The 24,903-nt window shown below is 36.3% G+C and overlaps 2 protein-coding genes across 5 annotated transcripts in view; one reads left to right on the forward strand and one right to left on the reverse strand.

Moving 5' to 3' along the window:
* The window catches only part of LOC147064011 (gem-associated protein 5-like), a 32,692-nt gene extending 21,522 nt beyond the window's left edge, over nucleotides 1-11,170 (reverse strand). For 2 of the 4 annotated variants that reach the window (XR_015072015.1, XM_085959175.1), the window contains exons 1-8: nucleotides 10,622-10,808; nucleotides 10,355-10,545; nucleotides 10,102-10,243; nucleotides 4,806-5,022; nucleotides 2,891-4,247; nucleotides 2,256-2,450; nucleotides 1,449-1,709; nucleotides 325-505 (exon numbers count right to left, since the gene is read on the reverse strand). Coding sequence is in view for 3 of the 4 variants with exons in the window: in XM_085959175.1 (XP_085815301.1) it covers nucleotides 325-505; nucleotides 1,449-1,709; nucleotides 2,256-2,450; nucleotides 2,891-4,247; nucleotides 4,806-5,022; nucleotides 10,102-10,243; nucleotides 10,355-10,539 (2,538 nt within the window). In the remaining variant the exon portion in view is untranslated. Of the gene's footprint in view, nucleotides 1-324; nucleotides 506-1,448; nucleotides 1,710-2,255; nucleotides 2,451-2,890; nucleotides 4,248-4,805; nucleotides 5,023-10,101; nucleotides 10,244-10,354; nucleotides 10,546-10,621; nucleotides 10,817-11,045 lie in introns of those variants that run through there. The other 2 variants (XM_085959177.1, XM_085959176.1) reach the window with 2 other exon arrangements.
* Nucleotides 11,171-12,546: 1,376 nt separating this feature from the next.
* On the forward strand, nucleotides 12,547-14,728 carry LOC147064012 (uncharacterized). The gene is made up of 2 exons (XM_085959134.1): nucleotides 12,547-13,507; nucleotides 14,381-14,728. The coding sequence occupies exons 1-2, from the start codon at nucleotides 13,433-13,435 to the stop codon at nucleotides 14,726-14,728; spliced, it is 423 nt and encodes a 140-aa protein (XP_085815260.1). The 5' UTR covers nucleotides 12,547-13,432.
* The last annotated feature ends 10,175 nt before the right edge of the window (nucleotides 14,729-24,903 follow it).

Genomic DNA, 24,903 nt, shown 5'->3' on the forward strand with positions numbered 1-24,903 from the left:
AATTGAAAAACAATATGTGTGCTTGTGTAATGTGTACCAGACTCAGGATTCGAACCTGGGACCCACGGCGTGATAGTCCAACGCTTAAGCCGCGCGGCCACCGTGGTTGACGTTTACGATATGTCAAACCGATGATTGCGAGCGCCTCTGCCGTCAAAGCATATGTACTTAAATTCAATCTGCACTCCGCACTGCCGGTTGGGAAAATATATAATTTCTCTAACTTTAACTGAAGTAGGTCTGTGCAATGGGTTTGTAGTGCTTCGTTCAGAAATCGACCTCCTGTTGAATAGATGAATTATGTTATAAACTTTCACAGCTTACCCTGCCTTCAAATGTTGAAAATGCCAAGCAATGCTCTCTAGTGGGATGCCAAGCGACGCATTGTACCTTTCCCTGAACGCCATTCCAGTGATGGTCAATTTTTCCCAGGCCATTCTCATCTCCTATTTTTGTGTTCCTCTCCCATACGCGGACCGCGCCATCTCCCGCAGCAAATGCAACTCTGCAAAATCATTCAGTCAATAGCAGATCAGGAATAGTTGTAATATGTACTAAGACAATTAAGAGGTGCCCTTTACTGAAGACATAAATAATATTATTATACAACTGACTGCGTTCGAGCTGGAAACATGCCAACTATAATTAAGTATAATTAATTAATTAAAAGATTTAAGAATGACATTCTTTCGATTTGGACATGAACTTCTCAGTGGTGTACCTGTCATGGCGGCAACACGTGCTAGAGATGTGTTTAAATAATGTATTGGCTCTCCTTTTAGATGCGACTATTTTTCTTCTTCACAATAAAACAATAAACTAAAAGTTTACTAATAATAATTCTAACATCATCCCTGATCGTTATAGACATATTTTTACTACAAAAAGCTTCCAATTGCGTAAATTGATAGATCCGTACATCACGGGAGCGTAAAATGAAATGATAAATTTGGGGGGGTTCTTTATTTGAAAACAGAAGTGCGATTAGCTGCATTGGAGGGGATTGTTAGTTCACAGTTTTAACACGTGGACAAGAAGTTCATGCTCGACAATATATATGTATGCATCTCGGGTGTTATTTCAAATACTGTGAATATCAAATATCTTTTATAATTTTACATCAAGGTATTAACAATAAATACTAACTTTGATTCCTAGATGGTGTCAGGATCTCTCGCAATTTGAGGTTTACATACATACACGCATTTATATATCGTAACGTAATCCTATTATAAATATAATCCAGTTGACATTGCGAATTGAATCCGGCAGCGGAACGTAATTCTTTATTGCCCAGAATGCGATTAATGTGGGTTCAATTCCCATATGGTTATAATTTATTTTGTACGATTTTCTTCTAACAAGTAGATGTTTCTTAGGCTGTTTATTTTTTTAGTTTCAACAAAATAAAAATTAAAAAACTTAAAAAAATATATAATATTATATACCTTAACGGGTCGATAGGCGAAACTGCTATGTCATAAACAAAACCTCCGAATGTTGTATATCTCGCGACAACTCTTCTTTGATCGAGGGAATAAGCCGTAAGGAATCTGTCTTGCGCTGCCGTCCAGATAATGGAATTTGAAGGTTTTCGCCAATTATCTTCATGCTGGTCGCAGGCTGAGTCAGTTTTTGTAGCTGCGATGGAAAATAAACCTCTCACATGTGCATTGTGAATGCTAGTGCATTTAATGAACCTCGATTGTCTAAAAATGTAAAAAACATATCATCTCTTGATAATGGCCTCTGCAACGAGCTCGAAACGTCGAGTAAAGACGGAAGGACACACGGTGAAAACCCAAAAATCTACTACGATAAAAAACAACCGTGAAAACCTCAAACATTATGTAAAAAACAATTAATTTTTTTACAAAACTTAATATTACAGGCAGTCCTCAACTTTCGTACATTTCGTAAAATTTTGATTTTTATTGATAATGCAAAAATTGTACGCTGTACAAGTAGGTACATGCATTTCCTCCGATAGATAAATATTTTTAAATATTGCTCTACTTACATACATTTATTTGTACACAATTTTTAGAAACCAATTATGTACGAAAGTGGAGGACCGCCTGTATATAGATATCTTGTGATAGTATATAATAATATAAAGGCAACAGAAAGAATTGCGAATGCTGGGAATCGTGGCGGACCGACCATAGGAAGACCACAGTCTACTTGAGGCAGCCGAGGTGTACTATAGGCTGAGCGCCACAAAAGAAAAAAGAAATTGTGATAATATAACTTACAAAGTGACCGATTGGAAAGCACACTGCATGAGTTGAGGAGTTCTATAAGCTGCTAATAATGTCAACTTCGATGACCAGTAAACAGTACTCCAAGGATGACCCGCTTTTGGTGTTCTTTCGCCTTTCGTCTCTGCACCGATTTTCAGTGATTTTGATGTTACTAGTCCACCACTCTCAGACCATATACAAACTTTCCTACGAATATTAAATAATAAAATACAGAAACCGATATTTATCATTCTAATAATACGGAAATTTTTTAAGTTTTATAAATTAGGAATGGAATAAAAATGCCACAACCTCATATTATTTTAGGGCAACACTGATACAATGCACAAAGAAAAGCCCTCATCTATGACAGTGATGTATTTACGAAAGTGTAATAAAACATTGGTTTACATTGAAATTGTATCTGAATCTTTATTTAATTTATTCTGATGACAATCACACTACATATTGTTATGTATTGATTCAATGAGCAATCTTTTAGTTAAAAAAAAATCAGACATTTTGATTCCTTTATAAATTTTTGAAAACGTTTTAATTATTTAATTATTTACTATTATAAAAGTAGAACGAATTTATCATATTTTCAAAAATTTTTGGAAATATTTAGTTATCAAAGTTATAGTTACCCATTTTTACACGAACTTGCCAAAAATATGGTTACTGGGACCTTCTCGTTTGAAGGATTTTCATCTATATTTTTAGGAATTAGCACTTTTTCATCTTCATCTGTAGAAACAGCTAAGAGGTCTTTCTTAAGTTTTTCACACTCGTCCAGAAAACTTAACACCGGTTTCACGAGAGATTTATTAGCATCGTCTTCAATGACTGAACTGTTAGCCATAAATTTAGAATGTCCAAACTCGTAAAAGGACGGCTCTTTGTAAACATCGAAGATGTCGGAACTATCATGAGTATTTTCACTGTTCAAGGTATCTGATAGCTTCTCACTTTCATTGAATGAATTATCAACGTCGGTGTCATTGTCTGTTCCGAATGAGCTGCTTTCATTTGCAAAATACCCTTTTCGTGATTCGTTTACATCTTGAGATGTTTTTGGATCGATCAATTGTTTTAACTTTTTACACTCCTCCAAAAAGTCGCTCTTAACCTCTTGTTCTTTCAGAGACACAGCATTCATCGCTTCCAAAAGGCTATTATCAATTATAGATTTATGATTGTCATCAATATTTACAGATACATCTCCGATATCAGAATCACTGAGAATGGACTGATTTATGGAAATATTTTTATCCTCTGAAGAAGGTGGATTTCTAACATTTTTTGAATGGCCAAATTCGATAAGCGAATGATCTTTATAAACATCAAATATATCAGAATCATTTATTGTATTCTTTGACATATTGAGTGAATCAGTTGAAATATTAAGCTGTGAAATATCAGATTCAACCTTTGACTCATTTAAACATTGGGATGTTTTTGGGTTAATCGTCTCTTTTAATTTTTTACATTCCTCCAAAAAGTCATCATTTAATTCTTCATCTTTTAAAGACACGGCATGCATTGCTTCCAAAAGAGTATTATCATGCAATGGCTCATTGCCAACATCGACGTTTACAGATACATTCCCAATTTCAGACTCATTAAGATTCAAGATGTTTTGATTTTTTAAAGAAGGATCTCGAAGAACTTTGGTGTGTCCAAACTCAACTAATGAATGATCTTTATAAACATCAAATATATCAGATTCATCCATAACATTATTAGAAGTTTCAAGTTGTGATATGTCAGATTCCAAATTTTCATCTTCCAGAACTGTTAAATTTTCAGTACAATTGTTGTCTTGTTTAGGCAGGGTAATTTTATCACTGTTATTTTTATCTATAGAAAATTTCATTGCACCAGCTTTTTGGCGTTTTTTCGATAATAAGTCAACCAAAGGTTCACAAGTTGGCGTCGGGCACCAACTCAGAGATGTAATTTCTGTATCATGACCGTGAGATTTAAATAGAATTTCATTTTTTTCTAGAAATAAAAAATAATTAAAACATTAATACGTATCTACAACCCTAAACATAACGCTCTTTGATAACAAATATTATTATTCTTCTGTGAATCGTAACTATTTTATATTATTTATCAAAACGATTTAAACATAAACCACATTATGTGATATTTTCAGAAGCGCAAGGTAGCTTTAAATATTGTAAGAGAGTCACAAGGACAAATGACGAGTCAATGAACAAGCCCATATCCCACCGTAGTGAGGATGAGGCAGTTACTAAAGATATATTTCAATAATCAATTAGATACTTAAAATAAATTTAAAATTAAAGTACCAGACACAAAACAAAATGAAGAAAAAATGGAGGTCTACATCCAGAACAGGATGAATCTTATAAAGTGTAGTAGTAAGATCGATATACTATTTAGAAAAACTAAGAGCACTACGCACAGTCATTAGTCTGGCAGCATTGAAAATGTCTTATATTATTGAAACTATTGAAACTAGTTTGTATTAGTTTTAAAAGGAAATAAATGAATGGTAAGAAATAATTATGTATTGGATATATTGCGTATTACCTAACACTGATAAAACTAGCACAACACCATTTTTAGTTCCAATGGCGATAGTTCCTGGTTTGTTAGGGCAACCTGAGACGCATAATGCCTTGTAGGTTTTCAGAATCTTTGAATCTACTTTGACAGAATTATTCTTGATATTCCAAGCAACCAGATTTCCACCGCTTCCCACTGACACCACGCTCTCTGGTGTGATAAATGCAGCCCCTACAATTATCTGTATAAAAAAATTACTTGTTGGTCAAACCAGGATTGTCAAAAGAAAAATATTGTATTTTTATATTAAAATACAGATTACAATTATTATAAATAAAAAGTAATTAAAATAAAATATACAGTACATAATCTACATAGTTTAACAATAATCTGTACTGCTTTTATCTATCTAGAATTCACAGGTTCCCAATCTTTTTTGAATCGCGACCTCCTTTTCAGCCAAGTCGTCAGCTGAATGTAGAAATACTCACATTTGATTTTTTTAGAAGGGAGTACTTTGAAACAACCTACTTATATTATTTATAATTTATATAAATAAATGTATACATCATAATTTAGTAGAACTGTTGATGAATAAAATGATGTATAAATTTGTTTATATAAGAAATAAATAACTTGATAGACTGTTTCAAAAAACACTTCTGTAAAATATTTCAAATGCGAGTTATAATATCGTCACTGTTCTGGCAGAAAACACTAATTCGAAAAAATGACATATTGAGTTAGTACCAAAATGTTCCTTATTTCAAACTTTACCGTCTGGAAACCTTAATAATAAATAAACAGTCTTTATTTTAAAGTCATCCTTTTTACGATTACTTAATAAATTCACATGATAGACCATTATTTCAAACATTTTAACAACTTCAAAGTCAAATTACTCAAAACTAGTATTCTCCAGTTAGTGTATTCTGCCAGAACAGAGACGATATAATAGTTCTGCATTCAGCTGACATGACTGATTTAGTGACCTGTGACCCCCCACCATAAAAATAACGGCACTGGGACAACTGGACGCCAGACAAATGGGCGCTGAAAATGATAGTCACTTGGTCAACCTATAAGTCCAAGCTCTGGGCTCAAATACACATTGAAAAACAAAAGATGTAAATTTGCCAGACCCGAGATTCGATCCCGAAACCCGCGACTTAACAAGCAGACACGTTACTACTGAGCTAACGCGAGCAGATATAAATACATAGTTATTTCAAAAAATGACAGGGAAATAATAAATGTCGTCACCTACGAGTAAATGCCGCCAATTGCTCAACCTACTGGTTCTTACTCTGGGTCCAAATACACATTGAAAAAAGGGCATCTAAATTTTTGCCAAACCTGGGATTCAAACCCAGGTCTCACGACATTAGAAGCCGACACGCAACCACTCGACCATTGTTGGCAAGTAGAAATTTAAATTTGCAGGTAATAAATATTTTTATTTCACTTGGCAACGGTCTTTAATAGAGATGACCGAAGATTATAGAATAATAAGGATGTGCAACAATTTACGAAGATACTTTTACTTGTTTTGATATTAGGTGCTTTTTTTAATGGTTTTTTAAAGGATATTGGTTAATTAGTATGCATAGTAGGTGTGTCAAATAAAATCAGCGAATATTAATTATTACACAATAAGGATCTTTTTGTCAGCGTTGGATTATCCAGGATGGAGGAAGTTTTTGAAGGAGGCCAAGACCCGCCAAGGGTTGTCATGATAACGTTGTTTTTAACTTTTATTTTCCATAAAATTCAGGTGGGGTCAGTCCCTATTTACCCCAAAGGTAGAGTCGCCCCTGATATATAATATAATACCGTTATACCTGATATATATAATCCGCCCATAATACTGTTCGTTGTACTTTTATTAATTATAATATACAACAACTGTTCCCCTGCACAGCCGAATTCTATGATTTCCAGTCAACGAAGTTAATCGAGTGTCAATTTCGCAAGTATCTTAAAAATACAGAGATTTAAGTACATAAATTTTAAATAAAATAAATATTTTTTTGGTTTATTATTTACAAGGCCTTGTGACTCCTCTGAATATTGCAACCTATGGGTTGGGAGCCTGTGGTCTAGATGGATTATCAGTTAACAGTGTACCTCTGGTATGGTGAAACCAGTCCTAATTTTTGTTAATCGTAAGTAATTACTACAAAGTGTGTCCATTTTGAAATAACAGTTATAATTAATAATTAAAGTGATTTAAATTTAACCCTTAACACTCGAGTGCCGCCATATCGGCGGCATTAGAAGTTTTCCGTATTACTCGAGTGCCGCCGTAGCGGCGGCATCGCCTATAAAGTCATTTTTTGTAATATTTTCAGAAATTTTTATAATGCGATTTCAATCAAGTTAGAATGAATAATAATAGGTTATTACATTTATCTGAGAAAGAAGTCGGCAAAAGAATACTGCGTGCCTAATTTCAACATAGTATTTTTATCGGAATCTTCTCTTTTTTTATTCGTAGGTCGTCGCTTGCAAGCAATGTTTTTTTGTCACATAAATTTTATTTATTGAACGTTCCCAGACTAGAGTGAAGTGTTTGTCACGCATGATTTTGAAGTGTGTTTATATTTTTTATTGGTTCTCCCTTGCGCAGGGGCCTCTCGTATAGTTTACAGTTTTATATTTGAATACTGTTTTTGATGACAATACTTACTAGTATATTATGCCGATTCGGAACCTATATAATGTGAAATACTCTAATGAGTCAAATGAAAATTATTACGTATCGATTTATTATTTTTTGAGAAATCTTTTGATAATGTGTACCGCACTGGGAATGCGGGAAATTTACGAGACAGCCGCTTATATTACAAGTGTATTTGAAGGCAATTCATTTGTATCATATTTACAGTCATAATGGACGATTTACACTTTATAGCCAGTTCTCTACATACCGCTATTTCATTACGATTCTGTGATAAGCCAGGATTACATATTGGAGATTGCTTTGTGAAATACCACACAATCAAGAATTATAAATAAACTAAAAATAAGTACAGTATATTCATTATAAATTTATTTTACAGAATAAAAAAAAAAAAAAATTTTTGATTTTCTAATTCAGAAACCTTCGTGGGCATGCGCATGACAACTCACCAAAGTTTCATTGCAATCGGATTAATGGTATAGGAACGCATACGAATAGAAGAAGAAGAAGATGGTTGTACTAATTCAAAAACCTTCGCGGGCTTGCGCACAACAACTGGTCAAAATTTCATCACAATCGGATGAATGGCATAAGAACGCATACAAATAGAAGAAGAAAAAGATGATTATAGTAATTCAGAAACCTTTGCGGGCAAGGGCACAACAACTCACCAAAGTTTCATTGCAATCGGATGAATGGTATAGGAACGCATACGAATAGAAGAAGAAGAAGATGGTTGTACTAATTCAGAACTCTTCGCGGGCGTGCTCACAACAACTGGTCAAAATTTCATCGCAATCGGATGAATGGTATAAGAACACATACAAATAGAAGAAGATAGAATAGAATAAAAAGAAAATAGTTGTAACAATTCAGAGACCTTTGCGACGTGAGCACAACAGTTGATCAAAATTTCATTGCAATCGGATGAATGGTATAGGAACGCATACGAATAGAAGATAGAATAGAAGAAGAAGATGGTTGTACCAATTCAGAAACCTTCGCGGGTGTTGGCACAATTACTGACGAAAAATTTGTTGCAATCGGATGAATGGAATAGAAACGCATACGAATAGAAGAATATAGAATAGAAGAAGAAGAAGAAGAAGATAGTTGTACTAATTCAAAAACCATTGCGGGTGTTACCACAACAACTGACGAAGGTTTCATCGCAATCGGATAAATGGTATAGGGACCATACGAATAAAAGAAGATAGAATGAAGAAGAAGAAGAAGATGGTTGTACTAATTCAGAAACCTTCGCGGGTGTAGGCACAATTACTAACGAAAATTTTATTGCAATCGGATGAATGGAATAGGAACGCATACGAATAGAAGAATATAGAATAGAAGAAGAAGAAGAAGAAGAAGATGGTTGTACTAATTAAAAAACCATTGCGGGTGTTACCACAACAGCTGATGAAGGTTTCATTGCAATCGGATGAATGGTATAGGGACCATACGAATAAAAGAAGATAGAATGAAGAAGAAGAAGAAGAAGATAGTTGTACTAATTCAGAAACCTTTGCGGGTGTTGGCACAATTACTGACGAAAATTTTATTGCAATCGGATGAATGGAATAGGAACGCATACGAATAGAAGAATATAGAATAGAAGAAGAAGAAGAAGATGGTTGTACTAATTCAAAAACCATTGCGGGTGTTACCACAACAACTGATGAAGGTTTCATCGCAATCGGATGAATGGTATAGGGACCATACGAATAAAAGAAGATAGAATGAAGAAGAAGAAGAAGATGATGATTTTTCTAATTTAGAAACCTTCATGGGTGTGCATACAACCACTTGCCAAAATGTCATTGCAATCGGATGAATGGTATAGGAACGCATACGAATAAAAGAAGATAGAATGAAGAAGAAGAAGAAGATGATGATTTTTCTAATTCAGAAACCTTTATGGGTGTGCATACAACCACTTACCAAAATTTCATTGCAATCGGATGAATGGTATAGGAACCATATGAATAAAAGAAAATATAATGAAGAAGAAGAAGAAGATGATGATTTTTCTAATTCAGAAACCTTTATGGGTACGCATGCATACAACCACTTACCAAAATTTCATTGCAATCGGATGAATGGTATAGGAACGCATACGGGACAGACACACAGACAGACAGACAGACAGACATTCATTTTTATATATTAGTATAGCCTATACTCTTCCCGCAAGTGCAAGCAATAAGTTTACAAAGTTTTATCGCAATCGGATGAACGGTATGGCTGCACATTAAATACGAACAAACAAACACACAAATATTAATTTTTATATATTAGATTTGTTATGTTAGTGGTAATCCTTGTATGACTTATTGAATCAATGCTATAAACATATCACATTAGCGTGGGGTTTGATAGTTTTGACAAAAAACAAGACATACTTGAAGCGGCGACAAACAGCGAAACAATAGTGTTAATCGAGAATAGTAAACATAACAATAACTACTTCACCCTGCATAATTGATGTGCATTAGAAGAAACTGCATCTGCGCATGTTCACGGTTAAATTGTTTCACTATAGTATGTATATTAATGTAAAAAAGGAGGTACACAAATACATGAAATCGAAGAAGAATGTTATCTAAGTATGTTGTTTGATTAATAATTAGTACTTGCCTCTTTGGTGCCAAAATGAACATTGTTGGCAATCTTAAATGAAAATGACGCAGCATTCCACAGCTTCACAAAGCCATCATCACCTGCTGATATAAATAATCGAGAATCCCTCCAGTTTGGACACAAATCAATGCATGTCACCCTGAAAATATTATACTTAATATAAAAACCTTAAACGTCCATCTGCATGTGGCATAATTTCAATGGTCCATCACTAAATTATTATACTCAATACTGGAATGTTAGTTTTTACCGTAGTTTATGTGCTGGTCTGACAGTTTTCACTTGGAACAGAGAACTTACAGCTGCTTCGTCGCAGGGAGTTAATATTGTTATTCCGTTTGATAGAGAGCCATACACCACCCAGCCGTCGGATCCCACACACATAATGCTGTGCAAGTACCAGTTTGGAGACGGCGGAAATACTAGCTCAGTCATTTTTATCTATAAATAATTTAGATAAAATATTAATACCTACTAGGTAGCTTTTAGTAGAAAATGATTTCTTTGCAATACAAACCTAATAATTATGCATTAAGTGTATAACGTTGGTAATGATTATTGCATACTTAGATCAAATTTCGGGAGCAATTGAAAGATACACCATACAATGTGACGTATTATCTTAAATACAATTATTAACAAAAACACAAAAAGCGCGCGATCGGCGGCAAATTTGTGTTAAAATTTTACATTTACTGTCAGTTACTCAGTTGAAACATAGATAATAATATGTTGAAACTTGAAAGTATATTAGTCTATGGTCAGTTGTGAGGTTGTTGTAAAAAAGTATCTATCTGACAAAAATAGTCTACTTTTCAGGGGGTACAAAAAACTGTTTTTGTCGGTATCAGTACTATTTTTATTTTTCAAGTGAAATGATCTTTTATAATATATTATTATCTTTTATATATAATCATATTAAGAGATTTTGGAAAACGCACAAACGGCTCATTTAAGCGTCATTTTATTGATATTTTTACATATTCACTTCGATATGTGCGCTACCGAATTATCTAGGTACCGATTGAATTGACCAAATTTTAGAAATTTAATATCCGATGATTTTCCAGAAACGTGGCGTTTATATCCGATATTTTCTCATATACCGTATACGATTCGCCATATTTCTTTTAACGCACAACAGAATGACGTCTTCGTCGCTTAAGACCTTCTAATCCTTTATTGGCAAACGGAATCGTTTATTTTTATTCAAATATCGTAATATAAGCATTGGCGCACTTTTTTCTGGTGAGAAAACCATAATCTTTGTACAATTTACTACGTAAATTATCTTCTGACAGCCGCGTCCGCCACTGCTATAGTTTCATAGATAACGTGATATTCCAAATTAAATTTTTTTAAATACTTCTTTGTGGCTGTTCACGCACTCTTTTTTTTATTGAATAATTACCTAGGCTACTAATTTCCATAGATCACAATATCATCATCAGCCGGGGTCAATCCACTGCTGGATGAAGGCCTGTTGAGGGTCCACGTCTTGCAGCCATATGTGAGCACGGGTAGCACATATTGGTTGAACACCCTACGCTTAAGACATAATGGTAGGTCACTCTTGAAGATACTATTCAGACGTCCGAAAGCACTCCATCGCAGCTTTGTTCTTTGAGCAATTTCATCGTGCATGCTACCTGCCTGGATGGACGCCTGCATGGACACCTGCTGTCCGAGATAGACGTAGCTGCTGACTTGCTCGAGTTGGGTGCCAGAAATACAGATAATCGCAGGGTCCGAAAAACAGTTCCTCATCACTTTTATCTTTGAGACATTTATCAATGCCGGCGCTCCATTGGCACGCAAGTCAGACGATTTACAGTCTTCGGACTTTTTTTTCGCGTGGAGCACCCCAGGTCTGCGGACTTTTTAATCCGCAGACCAGGCTCGTTGGATTTCAAACATGTTTGATATTTTACTCGCCGAGCCGCTGACATTCGTACGTTCACCACGCTTTACCGTCACATTATTTATATCTATGCCGACGGACGACAGCGCCATATATTAGTCTATGAGCGCCATCATTATTTTACTGTCATTCAAAGTGTTCGGACATCGAAAACAACAATGGTAGATCTACGAGTGCATTCGAAAAGTTTCTTGGAAGATTTTATTAGTTGTTTTAAAGACAACCCGTCGTTGTGGAAGACGACAAGAATCGTGATGCCAAGTCCTTGGCGTATGCGGAACTTTTGGAAATATTAATCAAGGTGGAGCCGCAGGCAACGGTCAACGATGTCAAAAAGAAAATACAGACATTGAGGTCGGGTTACAGAAAGGAGAGAAATAAAGTAAGGACATCATATCGAAGCGGAGCCGGCACAGACGCAGTATATCTACCCAAACTGTGGTACTATAAAAATTTAGAGTTCTTGAATGACCAAATGGAAGGTACGTGGGAATGCTTTAAAGCTATTTATTATTCACGTGCAGATTATGAAATTGTCGTAGCTCTGAAAGTGACATCGCATTAGATTAGCTACTATTAAGCAATTAAAACATACAGCTATGAATCATTTCTAGTCACAATAAAATTACTTATTCTTTGCTGAGGTAGGTAATAAATAATAATAATATATAGGTACGAGGGAATGCTTTAAAGCTATTTATTATACACGTGCAGACTATGACATTGTCGTAGCTCTGAAAGTGACATCGCATTAGATTAGCAACTATTAAGCAATTAAAACATACAGCTATGAATCATTTCTAGTCACAATAAAATTACTTATTCTTTGCTGAGGTAGGTAAGAAATAATAATATATAGGTACGATCATGGCGGTGGAAGCGCGGCTTAAGCGTTGGCTTATTGAGTCGTGGTCGGGTCCCAGGTTCAAATCCTGGGTCTGACAAGTACACATTGAATTTCAATTTGTGTATGAGTCAGAGTATGGACCTAATATGTTGAGCAAGTGGCTGACATCCATTTCTCGTAAAAACAAAATCTGTCAATACAAACCTCCACTCCGTGGAGGTCCATATTATGATCGGACATGGTCGAAAGAAGAAGAAAAGAAATGATCATGAAATCAAAAATCGCTCGAGTTAGGTTCCTTCAGAGACAATCAATAAATCGTCAATCATCAATCAAAATTAATGGTACAGTTTGGTTATGAGGAATACAGCGGAAAACACATTTTGAAAATACCTGATATACTGGATTACACCAATTATACCAATATAAATAATCATATCAATATTAACCGTATGAAGGAATGGGTACTTAGGGGAGAGATAATAAAAAACAAGTTTGAGTATTATGTTGTATTTTAACAATTTACATTTTGTTTTACAGAATCGAGCTCAATATCCAGCATGGCGGACGATTTGGAAAACATGTCTCCTGATGAGAGTTACTCCAACTCGTTAAACAACGAAGATTGTATTGAGGTAAAACATTTCAACTAAACTGTTACATTGGTTTAATTTATCTATTGCTTATCATACTTTCTTGCCATGTGACAGCCCCGGTAGTATTAAAATATTTTTCAAAATCTCCTCGCGCTTTCTTAGCATTGGCAGTCGAGTTCCGATTAGTCGTTGCTTCCAAAGGCGCTAAGGTGTCCTGTAACCTCAGTCCGAGCTCTATTAAACCTGTCTCAGGATTTTCCCTATCAAGGTCATGAGAAGGAGTATAAGAATGTGTTGATTTGCGACGAAGAAAGTTGTGCAGCACACAACAAGCTAATACAACTGTATTGATATTTACAATTTTCATGTTTATTGGAGCTTGAAAAATGCGGAATCTAGCAGCTAAAATGCCAAAAACATTTTCTATAATTCGCCTGGCTCTGCATGTCCGATAATTATATATTATTTTACTGTGATTTAATTGCCTTTGTGAATACGGCTTTAAGAAATCGTTACGTAATGCAAAGGCTTCATCGCCAATGGCAGTGCATCAGAATTAGCAGTAGGTTTTTTTTTGTGCAGGTATTTTTAATCTGCCTTCGTCTAAACGTTTGAAAAAATAGATTTTCTCAGTACGCCTCCATCAGAAATACGTCCATTTGTTCCAACATCAACATAAATAAATTCATAATTAGCATTTGCAATCGCCATCAAAACAATGCTGTGGAAATGTTTGTAATTATAAAAGTGGGAGCCGGCGCCTGCAGGTGGCACATTGCAATGTGTTTCCCATCAACTGCGCCCAGGCAATTTGGAAATTGCCATTTACTATTAAATTCTTTTGCAATCGTCTCCATTTCTTCGTGCGTATCAGGGAACTGCAACAAAAAATAATCAATATTTTATTTACAGATAGAATATTCGCCTTCAACATCAACGTTGTCGACTACTCCAAGGTCGAATCTTAATAGAGCACCAGAACCCCCATCGTTCAAACGAAAAAAATCGAATGATAGCGCCAACAAAGTGTTAGAATTAATCACCGACAAACTAAGCAAGACTGAAGATGAATTTGATGTTTTTGGCAAAATGATGGCCATGAAACTACGATCGATGTCACAGGGACAAAGATTGCTGGCCGAGAAGATGATGCATGAAGTTGCCTTTATGGGACAAAGTGACAAAATAATGCCAGCAACTACTGTTCATACTCAACCAGTTTATCGTATATTAAGCAAAAATGTACAAAAGCCGGTATAATAAATTAATGTTTTTTGTGTGAATAAATATCTTGTAAAATATTTGTTTTTTTGTTTGTTTTTTATGCCTATAAACCTTAAGGCTTAAGCGATACAACAAATGGTAAGTATTTGAGTTATGTTAGCATACCTATATTATTATGTGGCCTCATTTAGAAATCAAATTCCATGCTTGCTTTTCGAAGAATATGACTAGTATTACAATACATTCAACAGGAATAATTAAGTAGCTTGCTTACAGCCTATATGGAGAGTCCTGGCTTGGTACAGAATTCTAACGGTCTATTGAATATTTAGCATGTCAACGATGGCCTTATTTGTGACTATATATATACCTATCTCAAATGCATTTTGTCTGTCATTCTTATGCTGTTGCCGTCTATGAGTTATATAGGTAAAACAATCCACTAAACGTTCACTTTATAAGACCAACCGACGTCTACTTGTTAATTATATATTTGTAAATTTGCCCAACTTTATTAGATGACGTATAATATAATACACACCTTGAAATATTCTCCTTTCAAAACGTCAATGATGACTTGGCAAGATTCGGGAATTATCTTGCCCAGAGTTTGTCTTCCAATCGCAGTTCTATAATGCAAGTCAGTGAACGTTCCGCCGGCAGTCAAAAATCGCAGGGTTGCACATAATCTATCATGAGGAGAAATAGCTTCCCTCATAATAGTATTTTTTTTTAATAAATGGGGAGACCAAAAATGGGGAGACCAAATTATACAGTTCTGTGTATACATCCTCCGACATTCGCAAATAATTGCGGAAATCGCTCGGTTGCAAACGCAATTCTCATATTAAATTTGTGTGGGATAATGTCGTTCGTTTCCTTAACCATTGTTTCACCCAGTATTTGTGTACCCTTTGCTTCGTTATTAGATTATCTGCCACCCAATAACCCAAAAAACACAAAACGTCGGTATCATTTAACGCCATCACGATTTAACTGTCAAATTTACGTATATTATCTATGCTGTCAAAGTCGACGGTTTTACTCGTCAAATTAATAATATACCTCGTTTCGTTGAACGTCTGTTAGCCAGTAGCAGAATGTAGAAAAATCTGAACACTTATTGTCCTCGGACTTTTGGCTCGCCAATGGAGCGCTGGCATTATGCCAGCGCTCCATTGGCGAGCCAAAAGTCTGAGGACAATAAATCGTCCGATTTGTCTATGCCCTGCTACTGATCAATGAACGAATAAAAAAGTCGAGCTGTCAAAAGTAAAAAATTGCGATTATCGTAATGTCTTCTGATAACCCTATAATTTTGTGTTATTTATATGGAGACTTGCGTAAAATAATATAGCAGTGAAAACAACACAAGATTTACGTTTTCTTTTATGAATTTCATAAATACAAATAAAAAAATAATTGGTAAATCTCTCATTTTATAATGTGTAAATTAACAAATAAATCAATGAAAATGTTTAAAACAATTACAGATTTTTTTGCGGTCCGAATGATTGCGTATTAATGTCAAATCGAATTTGCATTGCGATCGACGGACGAAGTCTGGCAACTCGGAGGTAAAATATCAAACATGTTTGAAATCCAACGAGCCTGGTCTGCGGATTAAAAAGTCCGCAGACCTGGGGTGCTCCACGCGAAAAAAAAGTCCGTAAACTGTAAATCGTCTGACTTGCGTGCCAATGGAGCGCCGGCATGACCGACCGTTTGACTGACATCCGCGAGTTCTTACATTCTACCTTGGAGGTCTTTCGGGTCTTGTGAGAGTATAACAATATCATCTGCAAATCGCAGGTGACTGAGGTGCTCTCCGTTAATTGGAACACCTTTTTCCTCCCAATCAAGTTTCCTAAAAGTCCTCAAGAGTAGCGGTGAATAGTTTAGGTGAAATGGTATCACCTTGCCGGACACCTTTGTTAATGGGGAATTTACACGACCATTTGTGGAGTTTCACGCATGCTGTGGCATCACTGTATATACTGTTCAATATGTTTATGTAGCGTCTGGAAATTCCTTGGTTGCTAAGGGCGTCTATAATTCACAGATCACAATATATTATTTATTTATTTATTTATAAAAAGAGTATTACGCCATTACAGCTATTGGCCAATGCGCCATAATACATAATAAATACAAATGTATAAAAATATCTTAATTACAAATAACAATAAAAAGACAGCATGTGTAAATATTAATGAAATATGATAATTTATACAATTATAAATTTAGCCTATTTAATACGTCCACAAACATTATATAGTTAATAAAAAACAAATCAACCTTTATGGTGCCATCAAATAAGCTAATTGCACGATACACAGCATCATGAAACATAACATCTGTCATGCGACGAGGTATCTTGAAGACCGTGGAGCTACGAGTGATATTGGTGGGAACATGAAAATTAATATTTGCCAGTATATACGGATTGTAAATGAACCCACGAAGAAGTAAAAAGAAATGCTTTAAAAGAACAATCACTCTTCGGGTAGACAGGGATTGCATTGATAGCATACCCAGAAGAAAACGAGTCGGGAAATTCATTTTATTGTCATTATTATAAGGAAATAACCCGTATGTTCTTAAGTAGAGAAATCTAAGAAATCTAATGTGGAATCGATCCAACTTAATTGTGTGGATGGACCTATTAGGACTCCAAATAATACTGGAATATTCTAGAATACTCAACACAATTGATACGTATAATGTACGTAGCACTCGGACGTTTTCGAATGATTTTGAAACTCTCATTACAAAACCAAGCATTTTGCTAGATCTAGTACTGATGTCAAGAATATGCTGATTGAAAGTGAACTTTGCATCATACAATACACCCAAATCTTTTATCTCCGTTACCCTACTCAATATTATACCAGACAATGTGTATGGGAACAATAAGGTGTGCCTTGAACGACTGAATGAAATAATATTACATTTGGAGGTAGCGAATTCAAGTTTATTCAATATAGACCATTGCGAGATAGCATCTAGGTCAGACTGCATCATCGCACAGCATAATGGGGTTTCAATAGTTCGAAAAAGTTTAAGATCATCTGCGAATAGCAAACAAGAAGAATTGGTTATAACTTTGACAACATCATCAAAAAATATTAAAAACAAAATTGGGCCAAGATTTGAACCTTGAGGAACACCAGAGTTTGTTCTAAAAATCCGCGATTCATTCCCATGGTAATCAACAAATTGACGGCGATTTTTCAAATAAGAAGCAAAAAAACATGTTATACTATATGACGCGCCAAATGTACAAAACTTTTTTAATAAAATATCGTGATCAACACGATCAAATGCCTTGGAAATATCTGTGTACACAGAATCAACTTGAATTGACTTATCCATAGAATTTAAAATAAAATTATTATACACTATAAGATTTGTTACTGTGGACCGCCTAAGTCGAAAACCATGCTGCGAATCGGAGAGGCGAGAGTCTATTTGACGGTTGATGTGTATATGTAATATCGATTCAAATAATTTACATGTAGCCGAAAGAACTGCTATTGGCCCATAGTTAGAGATCTCTGATCTAGATCCCTTTTTATGAAGCGGCCTTAGGCGGGTTATTTTCCATACATCAGGAAAAGTGCTGGATGCTATGATTAAATTAAATATATGTTTAAGCGGATAGGATATATGTTTGTAACAGCCCTTAACAACATAAGGTGGACAACCCATCTGGACCAAATGAACTTTTGGGAGACAAATTTGAAAACCCATATTCCATATCTTTCTCGTCAAAAGCTGAGATTTGAATATCTTGCGTTGCAGACGAAGGACCAGCAGAATCGGGGTAAAGTAGCGGTTCTATTGAGCTATAAAGTGATTCAAAATGCTTAGCAAATGCATCAGATATACCATGGTTCTCTATAGGATCATTATTCAACGTCATCATGGCATTGTCTTTTGTAGTACTACTGGAACTAAGCGAATGAATATATTTCCAAAAACAATTAGGATCTGAGACAATATTTCGACCAATCGACGTTAGATATGATTTGTGAGCCGAAGAGATGTCACACTTCAATGAGTTTCTGAGACAGGAAAATTTACTATAATCTGCAGTCCGTCTATGTTTTTTCCACAGTGAGTGTTAATATGCCTTTGACCTCAGATTATAAATAATTTCTGGCGTAAACCAATTAGGATATGAGTACTTCGGTAGGTGAACGAGCCGGCGAGGGAAACAGGAGTCCAGACTGTTATAAAATTTATTATAGAAAATATCTAATGCCGTGTTTACATCAATTTGATCATATAAAGAGGTCCAATCTGTAGTACTCAAAGAATTATACAACGCTAAAAAATTTCCATTTGAAAAATTCCATTGCGTGGAGGAATCGACGAATCATTTCTGTGCGATACATGCTTAAAAGATACAATTGTGCAAGTAGAGGGATGATAGACATCTTCAGGAACGAGAGGCTTGTCACACTCGCTGACCACCGTGCAACCAACGTTAGATAGCACTAAATCAAGCGTCCGACCGAGACTATTTTTCACTGAAGAAAATTGTTTTAATTTAAATAAATTATTAAAGCTGGTATAATCAGATTCAATTATACCAGCGGAATACAAATTAAAATCTCCCAAAATAATAAGTTTTTTGTTGGGCAGTACCAAATTTCCTATTATGTGAAAAAAGTCACTGTATGTAGTCGCTGAGCTGCCGGGAGGGAAGTATACAGCTGCCAAGTACAGTGAACAAAAGTTAAAATTAACTTTACACAAATTAAAATCAAAATCATATTCACTCAAATTTGATCTGGTTGGATATAAAGTTTGTGTGGATAATGCTAACCCATTTCTAATTGCCAGCAAAAAGCCCCCACCTCGTCTACCATTTCGACGGTCTGCTCTATGCACAGAATATTCACTTCCGAACAGCTCATTGGCCGATATGGTGTCGTCGAGCCATGTTTCGCTAAGAGCAATTATCGATGGTCGGGCACACAATAAACCCTCTTTAAATGTATTTACTTTAGTTTTTAAGCCTCTCACATTTTGATAATAAATCTGGCATGACCGAGGTGCGGGGGTTGTTGAATGATGCTTATTATAAGCGAGTCATGCAGTGGATGGGTGAGGGATTTCATTTGAGTAGTCCGTCATTGATCGCTCCCTCTGCTCCGCGTACAGGCGAGCCGGACATGTTGCACTATGGGTCGGGTGGTCATATGGCCGCTTGTGACGGCGGCAGGCAACGCATTTTGGTGAAGCTTCCTTCACGGGGCAGTCCGCACGGTCGTAGCCTGGTTCGGCACAGTAAGAACAGGTGACGTCTTTTGCCGAGCACGATTTGGCCATGTGCCCATATAAGTGGCATTTATTGCACTTGGTTACCCCTAGATAGTTCTGGAGTGGGAAAGAGTCCCACCCCATGTACAGTCTGTCATCTGCAATGAGAGCAGACCACACCGCGGCAGGTACATAAGTGATATAATGGCATCTGCCAGTCCTGGGACCCGCCTTGTGGCTGAGGCGTACGGCCTGGTAGGCCTCCTCAGATAGACCCGTCTGCTCTCTTGTAGAGTTGTAAATTGCCTCCCGAAGCTGGGGTTCTGTAGTGGAAGCCAGCATATTAAAAATAATAATGCGAGGCTGCTTTTTTCCTGCGAGTTTAACTCTCAGAGCAGTCTCTGTGGTCTCCAGAGCGCTGACGAGACGCTTGGCCTCGTCCTCAGAGCGGGGGTGTACGATAAGACCTCCGTTTCTGACGTTTCTAATTTCCGTTATTTGTACCCCAATATCCCTGGGATTAAGGGACTTCTTTATGATTTCCCTTGTCGTTTCCGATCGTTTTTCTCCTTCTCCCGTAGGGAAGAAGAGGACTCCAGGCCTTGGTGCTAGCGGCAACAGCGAAGGAAATGCTGACCCGGTGACAGCAGGTGCCGTGAATGGCGCCGCTGCCGGACGCTGCCGCCTTCCTAACGCAGTAGCCCAGGTGGTATTAATAGGGGGGGAAGTGATGGTAGGCTCCTTGTGGATTTGTAATGTGGCAGTTTTGAGAGTTTTCGTCTGCTCTCTCAAATCAAAAATGGCCAGGTTTTGATTTTCAATGTTTAATTGCCTATCACGAAGTTGAATCTGCAGGCCCTTAATCTCGCATTCCTGCGCTACGACTTTTATCTCCAGCTTGGCCATGCACAAATTCTGCCTTCCAACGGCCTCGGAAAGGTTTAGTAGGGCATTGTGTAGCTTATCTTTAGATTCAGCCTGTTTGCCCATAAGGGAGGAGTGCACTTCATGTAAGCACGTGTGTATGTCATCATAGATGACATTATTTTCAGGCTCGGTTGTGGTGTCCGATACTGCTGAATCTATAATGACGTTGCAGTCGCTTTCGACATCCAAAGTATTCGGGGGTGCATGCTGGTGGCTTTTTTGTTAGGTTCTCTTTTGCTTTGGCTCTTTTTCTCCATCTTCAGCAGTAAATGCCTTATCTTGTGATTTGGGGCTCTTCGGCGAGCGTTCCTTTTTTGACTGCTCGCGTACGCGTGTTCCGATTCCTGAAGCAGTGTTTGCAGGGTCTGGAATGTCTGGTAGCGATTCCCCACGAGGAGGGGTCCGCTTGAGCGGCATATTACTATGCCTTTGCTGCCAATATGGTTTAAATGTCTGAACGGTTGCTACCTTGGGATATTGCAAGATCACTTAGTTTTACCGGAGTGTAAGTCATTATAACTAAACAATCAACACAATCAAACACAAAGTACGATATTAAATTGTTGCCTTAATCCATAATAATAATAAGAAATTACAAAATTACAATTTTAAACTATCCCGTTTATTTATTAACTACAAAATAGTTATTATTAATAATTACTATAAATATAAGATGAACTAAATCGAAACAGTTTGTACAATGTTGACAAATTTTTATGAAACACCAAATTTAATTACTAGCTTAACACTAATTTAACGATTTATAATGATCGCTTATGAGCGAAATAACTAATTAAGCAAAGTAATCATTTGTAATTAGACGGCGACATAAATTTATTGAAAACACGTCTGTTCACGCCGAAGACTCAACCGAAAAGCATATTATGTATATATGTATATAAAAGCATATTATGTATGTGTGTATATAGTCATATTAAACTAACAAAGTTGCCGTTGCAAACAATGAAAGAAATTAATACGAATTGTTATGGTTATCAAAATGTGTGATATTGTATAATATCTACCTGACACCCAGGAAGTCCGGGTAGGGAGGGGAGTCGGGGCCGCACAGCCCGATCCGACCTCCGCGCTCAACTCGCCGGTCGGCCTGACGTTAATGACGCCCTCGTAGCGTGCCGTCGGCAGAACGCGTGAGCCACACGACCAGCTTCCACCCTTCGACTAGCTCAGAATAGTTCAAGGCGGTCAATAGAAGCTGGTTTTTAGTTCGGTAGAGCACGTTCATTGTACGGTAAGTCTTGACATTTGGGGGTAAATGCAGGATTGACGGGATGATAAAAATGATGAACGCACCAATTAATCGACGCAAAGGTCAACAGTTTTTATTATTAATTAGGGTTCACAAAAAAAAAAGTCACATAGACAACACAATATCACTACACATTAATAATTTCGCCACAGCCCTAAATTTGTTATTAATGAGCGCCGTGGGCTGCGGCAATTAAAAATTTAAGGATCGAATCCTTCCACGTTCGTAACACGTGAACGCTGAAATTATTTTTCACAATCGGCGAAAACCCTAGGAATGGTACGCGGGGACACACAGCCCATCCTATCCAACGGCCTCGGTTGTACTGCCTGCTAGATTACATGCGTCCGATGCACGGTCACCCAACGCATTTCTCAGAAATCCTTTTGCAGGTTAAACCAACCCGCTAATGCGCCTACGGCTATCGGCTTTGCATTTTGCAGGGATATAAAATCCTGGACTGAAAACTTCGCGAACACACTTTCTTTCACGAGGTTTTACATATAGTGGATTACAACAAAAAAATAAAATGAGACCTATTACATTTAAAAATATTTATCAGAAGAACACTTCCGCAAGGAAATTCCGCGATACATAATTCGAGATACTTGTCGACATAGGTACATAAATTTAATTTCACTTTTCACCAACAGTGTTACTAATTTTGAAATACCTACAATGATAGTTATCATTACTACAATTGATACAGAAGGGCTGTCGGCTTCAATTGAAAGTTATAAAAATTAACATGGGTAATCCACAACGAAAATTCACGGAAAGAATGTAATCTATAATAATCATTAAATTATTAGTTAGTTGCAAGAGATATCAAAACCAAATGTAAATAAAAACAATACCTCCCACGGGGGCAACATAATGAAACAATTCACTCGTAAAGTTTTGCACCCCTGGGTTATACCGGCGTTTCTTTACCTGCCCTTATCGAGGTATATTATAAATTAAAAAAAAACCCCGCTTTCTCTTGCCTTAATAACGACCCAAGGTTTTACCTAAGTATGGTTCAAAATTTTGTAAAAATTTAAATTTAAATTCCAGCGCTGTGTCCTTTAACTACGTACTCATTACATTTTGTTTCGAATTATTATCAATCTTGCGGGATCAGCCTTTATCTCGCGTATCTGGTAATCTGAACATTTATAGGTAATTAATACAAATACAAGTATAGAGCATTCCACCTGATCGAGCAGCGACAGAGGGAAATCCGGTTTGGCGGACTACAAGAAACATGAATGTGGCATCCATAACTTCGCTCGTACTTTACCCTTAAGGGGTCCTCCATTCACGTATAAACGTGGAGGTATCATACCTATTTTTATCGTTCCTATAATCATCAATCTTGACCTATCCACTGCTGGATGAAGGCTTTCTCAGCCTTATTCTACTCCTTACTTACACATGAATTGCTATATTTATCAAAATCAGTGATATTATATTTTTATCTACCTATATATATATATATATATATATATAATGCCTATATTATCACGAGCCTCAATAAATCCACTGCTGGATGAAGGCCTCTCTACGTTGATTGTATTCTTGACAGTATTGAATTTCTATATTTATTAAAAATGCTAAAATTATTTATCTACATATTCATATCTTCATCATAATCACCATCATCATCTTCAACCAGGATCAATCCACTGATGGATAAAGGGTTCCGCAACCTGATTCTACTACTATCGGTTTAACGAATTTGTGATATTGTACCTATTTCTACCATTCTTATCATCATCGACCTGAACCAATCCACTGCTGGATAATAGCCTCCCTAGGCCGGTTCTACTCCATTCTGTCATATGAATTGCTGTATTATTATGAACATCGGTGATATTATATTTATCTACATATTCATACCGTCATCATCATCATCGACCTGAACCAATCCACTGCTAAATAAAGACCTCCCATGCCTGATTCTACTCCTTTCTGTCATATGAATTTCTGTAATTATCAAAATCGGTGATATTATATTTATCTACATATTCATATCATCATCATCATCGACCTGAACCAATCCACTGCTTAATAAAGACCTCCCTAGCCTGATTCTACTCCTTTCTGTCATATGAATTGCTGTATTTATCAAAATCGGTGATATTATATTTATCTACATATTCATATAGTCATCATCATCATCGACCTGAACCAATCCACTGCTTAATAAGACCTCCCTAGCCTGATTCTACTCCTTTCGGTCATATGAATTGCTGTATTTATCAAAATCGGTGATATTACATTTATCTACATATTCATATCGTCATCATCATCAACCAGGATCAATCCACTGCTGGATGAAGGGTTCCGCAACCTGATTCTACTACTTTATTATACCTATTTCTGTCGTCCTTATTATCATTGACCTGCACCCATCCACTGCTGGATAAAGGCCTCCCATGCCTGATTCTACTACTCTCTGTCATTTGAATTGCTGTATTTATCAAAATCGGTGATATTATATTAAATCTATTTATATTTCCATTATCATCATGACCCTGAATCAATCCACCGGAGGATGAAGGCCTCTCTAAGTTGTTTGAATTTCTGTCGGTCATATGAATTGCTATATTTATCAAAATTGCTGATATTATAATTACCCATTCATAATATCGTCATTATCATCATTAACCAAGATCAATCTACTGCTGGATGAAGGTTATCCCAACCTAATTTCTATGGCTGCAAGCATTTATTTTTTATGGACAATGAAACAAAATAA

This window comes from Rhyacophila brunnea, unplaced genomic scaffold, assembly GCF_057557595.1.
Source record: "Rhyacophila brunnea isolate RB1 unplaced genomic scaffold, BYU_Rbru_1.0 scaffold_8, whole genome shotgun sequence".
Lineage (NCBI taxonomy): Eukaryota > Metazoa > Arthropoda > Insecta > Trichoptera > Rhyacophilidae > Rhyacophila > Rhyacophila brunnea.